General features: G+C 44.7%; 1 protein-coding gene across 1 annotated transcript in view; it reads left to right on the plus strand.

Moving 5' to 3' along the window:
- LOC120998378 (gastrula zinc finger protein XlCGF17.1-like) overlaps nucleotides 1-2,682 on the plus strand; it is a 145,049-nt gene extending 142,367 nt beyond the window's left edge. The window contains exon 3 of the mRNA XM_040429048.1: nucleotides 1,721-2,682. Coding sequence (XP_040284982.1) covers nucleotides 1,721-2,610 — 890 coding nt within the window. The 3' untranslated portion in view covers nucleotides 2,611-2,682. The remainder of the gene's footprint in view (nucleotides 1-1,720) is intronic.
- Nucleotides 2,683-6,000: the final 3,318 nt, after the last annotated feature.

Genomic DNA, 6,000 nt, shown 5'->3' on the forward strand with positions numbered 1-6,000 from the left:
CTCCCAGTATATTGGTGGTGCTGGACTGCAGCTGAGCGCTATTCCATGCAGGGTTCCCAGTATATTGGTGGTGCTGGACTGCAGCTGAGCGCTATTCCATGCAGGGTTCCTAGTATATTGGTGGTGCTGGACTGCAGCTGAGCGCTATTCCATGCAGGGTTCCCAGTATATTGGTGGTGCTGGACTGCAGCTGAGCGCTATTCCATGCAGGGTTCCCAGTATATTGGTGGTGCTGGACTGCAGCTGAGCGCTATTCCATGCAGGGTTCCCAGTATATAGGTGGTGCTGGACTGCAGCTGAGCGCTATTCCATGCAGGGTTCCCAGTATATAGGTGGTGCTGGACTGCAGCTGAGCGCTATTCCATGCAGGGTTCCCGGTATATTGGTGGTGCTGGACTGCAGCTGAGCGCTATTCCATGCAGGGTTCCCAGTATATTGGTGGTGCTGGACTGCAGCTGAGCGCTATTCCATGCAGGGTTCCCAGTATATTGGTGGTGCTGGACTGCAGCTGAGCGCTATTCCATGCAGGGTTCCCAGTATATTGGTGGTGCTGGACTGCAGCTGAGCACTATTCCATGCAGGGTTCCCAGTATATAGGTGGTGCTGGACTGCTGCTGAGCGCTATTCCATGCAGGGTTCCCAGTATATTGGTGGTGCTGGACTGCAGCTGAGCGCTATTCCATGCAGGGTTCCCAGTATATAGGTGGTGCTGGACTGCAGCTGAGCACTATTCCATGCAGGGTTCCCAGTATATTGGTGGTGCTGGACTGCAGCTGAGCGTTATTCCATGCAGGGTTCCCAGTATATAGGTGGTGCTGGACTGCAGCTGAGCGCTATTCCATGCAGGGTTCCCAGTATATTGGTGGTGCTGGACTACAGCTGAGCTCTATTCCATGCAGGGTTCCCAGTATATAGGTGGTGCCGGACTGCAGCTGAGCGCTATTCCATGCAGGGTTCCCAGTATATAGGTGGTGCTGGACTGCAGCTGAGCGCTATTTAATGCAGGGTTCCCAGTATATTGGTGGTGCTGGACTGCAGCTGAGCGCTATTCCATGCAGGGCTCCCAGTATATAGGTGGTGCTGGACTGCAGCTGAGCGCTATTCCATGCAGGGTTCCCAGTATATTGGTGGTGCCGGACTGCAGCTGAGCGCTATTCCATGCAGGGTTCCCAGTATATTGGTGGTGCTGGACTACAGCTGAGCACTATTCCATGCAGGGTTCCCAGTATATAGGTGGTGCTGGACTGCTGCTGAGCGCTATTCCATGCAGGGTTCCCAGTATATTGGTGGTGCTGGACTGCAGCTGAGCGCTATTCCATGCAGGGTTCCCAGTATATTGGTGGTGCTGGACTGCAGCTGAGCGCTATTCCATGCAGGGTTCCCAGTATATAGGTGGTGCTGGACTGCAGCTGAGCGCTATTCCATGCAGGGTTCCCAGTATATAGGTGGTGCTGGACTGCAGCTGAGCGCTATTCCATGCAGGGTTCCCAGTATATTGGTGGTGCCGGACTGCAACTGAAATTGTAATGACATTATACACAACTTTATAAGGCTGGAGTCACACATGCAGTTTATGTGGCTGTTTTTTGAGCTAGAAAGAGGCGTTAGTTCTAAAGGAGTGGGAAATATAAACAGGACTTTTAGCTTGTGATTCCATCCCAGTGGAAATGTTATACATTTTTAAACTTCAATTTTTTTAATACATTTTTTATCCTTACAGAAAGCCCCGGTAAGAACATGTTATCACTGGATTATAAAGAAGAAGATCAAGATATCCTGTCACACTCTCCAGGAGAAATCTATAATACCTGTAATGTTTATCCAGGGCCTCACAGTGCAGATCTGTCAGATAACTCTCCTAATCATGAGGAACCGTCTCCTGATCGATCACAGATTGTTACTACAAGTGTGGGGCAGAAAGGGGGTAAAAGGTTTCAGTGTGGGGAATGTGGAAAACAGTTTACTTACAGCTCAGGTCTTTTTACTCACAGAAGAATTCACACTGGAGAGAAGCCATATTCATGTTCCAAATGTGGGAAATGTTTTACAGGTAAATCAAGCCTTATTACACATGAAAGAAGTCACACAGGAGAGAAGCCATATTCATGTTCAGTGTGTGAAAAATGTTTTACAGAAAAATCTAATCTTATTACGCATGAAAGAATTCACACAGGGGAAAGGCCATATCCATGTTTAGAATGTGGGAAATGTTTTACAAAAAAGTCCCATCTTGTAACACATGAAAGAAATCACACAGTAGAGAAGCCGTATTCATGTTCAGTATGTGGGAAATGTTTTACAAATAAATCATATCTTGTTACACATCAGAGAAGTCACACAGGAGAGAAGCCGTATTCATGTTCACTATGTGGGAAACGTTTTACAGAAAAATCAAGTCTTGTTACACATCAGAGAATTCACACAGGGGAGAAGCCGTATTCATGTTCACTATGCGGGAAATGCTTTACAGATAAAGCAAATCTTGTTAGACATGAGAGAAGTCACACAGGGGAGAAGCCATATTCATGTTCAGAATGTGGGAAATGTTTTATTACTAAAACCAAACTTAGGATTCATCAGAAAAGTCACACAGGAGAAAAATCATTTTAATGCTCCATAGTTCTGCAGATATTTCCTGGGCAAAAACAGGGTTTCTTTTTGAGTGGACATATTGTGGATCTGCCGAATTATACTGGGCGATTCAAAAGAATAGTTAAAGTAAACAAATGATGCTGTTGAAAAATGAAAGCTGAGCTCTGATTGGATGCTATGGACAACAAAGTCAGTTTTTGTTTTAGACAGTTTTTAGGAATCTGTCCCATAGTTTACTTTAAACCTGTAGGGAAAGGTTTAAGATGGTGACATTACAGCAAGAAAAAAGACAAGAACGTTGTCTGCTGTGATGGGACAGTGACATTTTCTGGTAATTGTGCTCTGCATCGAAAATGCATTTAACATTGAGTGAATCAATTAGAAACCACTGGTTGTTTATGTCATGGAGAAGTCCAGGCCACCCAAGGAAGTGAACAGGATTCGAGCCATGTATGAGCAAAGTTCTAGAAAGTTGACCAAGCTGACTAGTATGGAACTACAAGTGCCACAAACATCATGGTGTATCTTCCAAAAACATCTGCTTTGTAAGACATACTGACTACAGATTCTTCCGGAGACGGGCGACAAACTGAAATGCTGTGACTTTTGCATTGATTCGGAGGGCTGATTGGAGGTGGACGAATTTGATGACAGGATGGTGATGAGAATTGAGGCTACCTTTCACTTCAGTGGTAAGGTCAGTTGTCACAACATTACAAAAAGACAGAGGAAGAGTATGGTGGATATAAGGAAGATGAGAAGACCCTTGTTTACTGTTAGAGCAGTTAAGCACCCAGTTCTCTCTTCTCTGCACTGATGAGGGGCAATCAACCCGAAACAGCTGTCTCAGATATTAAATAAGCCAGTGTTTTATCTGCAGTCATGTCACAAAGCCTATTTATAGGGTCGGACACTGACTTATAGGATAGCTGCCTTACATCTGGTGGTGTCAGAGGCGGAGCTTGTTAAGGGCTCATTTCCTTCCCTTTCTTTACTGTTAGAGCAGTGATGCTGAATTGTTCCTGTGAATTCAAACATTCTTCATGGATTCATGTGAAATGTTCTTCTTTCCATATCAGATTGTTCCAGAAGTCCCGTTGTTTGCCTAGTTCTTCTTGAGCAAAACCCACGCTCCCTAAATTTAGGTTTAGTAGTGGTGGCAGCTGCTGCCTATTGTCTCATGTAGATGGTTTTCTGGACAGTGGAATGACCGATATCCAGTTGTGTGGCCATCTTCACTTTGTAGACTAACACTTCATGATGGGCTCTGGATATAGACATGGTGATGTCACACCTTTCATCTACAAAGAGCCAATCGAAGGTTGAGATTTAGGTTAGACACAGTCCTCCTAGATCCTTTCCAAGAGAATATTTTTGCACATTGCGGGTTTGTCACTGAAATGTTTGTGTCTCATTCATCTGAATGTGTCTTGCAGCAGAAACAACCCCATTTAGATGTGTGGAATATAATTTCTGCTACAAATCGGCTGTGTGAATATGCCCTAACAATGGCCTGATCCCCTGGTGTTTAATTGGCGGACTGCAAAGTGTGTGGCAGGGTTCAGATGTGACCCCAGTAGACCCTCTGACTCCCCACCTGACACAGCGTCTTATGCCTGGATAGGAAGTCAGTTTCTGAATTCATTCCTTTGAGACTCACATTTAGGCTTCTATATCATAGGAATGAATGGAGAAAATGACCCCCTGCCCACACATATGACGCTGTGTCAGGTGGAGAATCATTGACCCCCTGCCCACAGATAAGATGCTGTGCCAGGTGGAGAGTCATCATGACACTTCAGAAGACCAGAAAGGAGCGGATACCTCACAGCTACAGCCATTGCCCCGCAGCGACTACGTGACCACCCAGTCTAAGGTACTGCAGTGAGAAGTAGACTGATGACATCTCCTTATGTAACAATCAAATCTGTAATTTTTTTCTTTAATAAATTATTGTAAAGTCAATGTGTGAAGTGTTTTTCTTCAGTTTTATATGATTTCTCATTTTTCTATGGTTAGAATGTACAGTAGATCCAGTGGATTAAATAATGAAAAATACTGACATTTGGGGGGTCCTTACACTTCACCTGACTGTAGTCGGAGACGCTGTAGGCTCCAGAAACGTGTAGTAAGTAGATCCAAGAGGACATTGATGTTTTACGGTACACGTGTGTTACGCTTATAGTTGTGTTACGCTTCTTGTGCGCCAAACAGGTTTTTAAATGTGGGTTACTTTGTTATCATGTTATTACTGACCTGAAGAAGGAGGCTCTCTGCTTCCGAAACGCGCTGTCTTTAGCTTGTGCCAATCAGGGAACAGAACTCTGAAGCGATCCGGACGATCTTCCGCTTCGGCACAGACTTATAGAAGTGCCTCTTTTTTCCACAAAACCCCCATGAATGTCTCGGATGCCATGTTCAGTGCATATCAGGTGAGGACTTGGCAGTGGGACAGTAAGGAGATCTATCTGCGGCTGAGGTCCGCATGTTACAAGCTTGCAAAATTGTGACTTCACATCAAAACCAGGTGCTTTATGTAGCACATTTAATACGTGTGGTATGTAACGGTAATACATGAGAGGCGCTGCCTCTTACGGAGCTCTGAAGTAACCCGCCGAACAGTCCGGAGGAAGGATGTCCCATCCTTTAAGGGCAAGCAGTCCAGTGTCAATTACAAGAAATGACAGGATGGATTATTTCCCACATCGCAATTTACTGCCCGCTGCACCACCCAGCTAAAGACATGGAGGAGCCGCCAGGAGTTACTGGCGCTGACGTCGGCTCATCCTCCACATCATGTTAGAACTGTTTAAGACTTTCGAGACCAATCTAATAAAACAAAGTGCATATGGACAGAATATATGGACACATACAGTCAGCTCCATAAATATTGGGACATCGGCACAATTCTAATTTTTTTGGCTATATACACCACTACAATGGATTTGAAATGAAACTAACAAGATGTGCTTTAACTGCAGACTGTCAGCTTTAATTTGAGGGTATTTACATCCAAATCAGGTGAACGGTGTAGGAATTACAACAGTTTGCATATGTGCCTCCCACTTGTTAAGGGACCAAAAGTAATGGGACAATTGGTTTCTCAGCTGTTACATGGCCAGGTGTGTGTTATTCCCTCATTATCCCAATAACAATGAGCAGATAAAAGGTCCAGAGGTCATTTCAAGTCTGCTATTTCCATTTAGAATCTGTTGCTGTCAACTCTCAAGATGAGATCCAAAGAGCGGTCACTATAAGTGAAGCAAGCCATTATTAGGCTGAAAAAACACAACAAACCCATCAGAGAGATGGCAAAAACATTAGGCGTGGCCAAAACAACTGTTTAGAACATTCTTAAAAAGAAGGAACGCACCGGTGAGCTCAGCCACACCAAAAGACCTGAAAGAC

This window comes from Bufo bufo, chromosome 4 (genome assembly GCF_905171765.1).
Source record: "Bufo bufo chromosome 4, aBufBuf1.1, whole genome shotgun sequence".
Classification (NCBI taxonomy): Eukaryota; Metazoa; Chordata; class Amphibia; order Anura; family Bufonidae; genus Bufo; species Bufo bufo.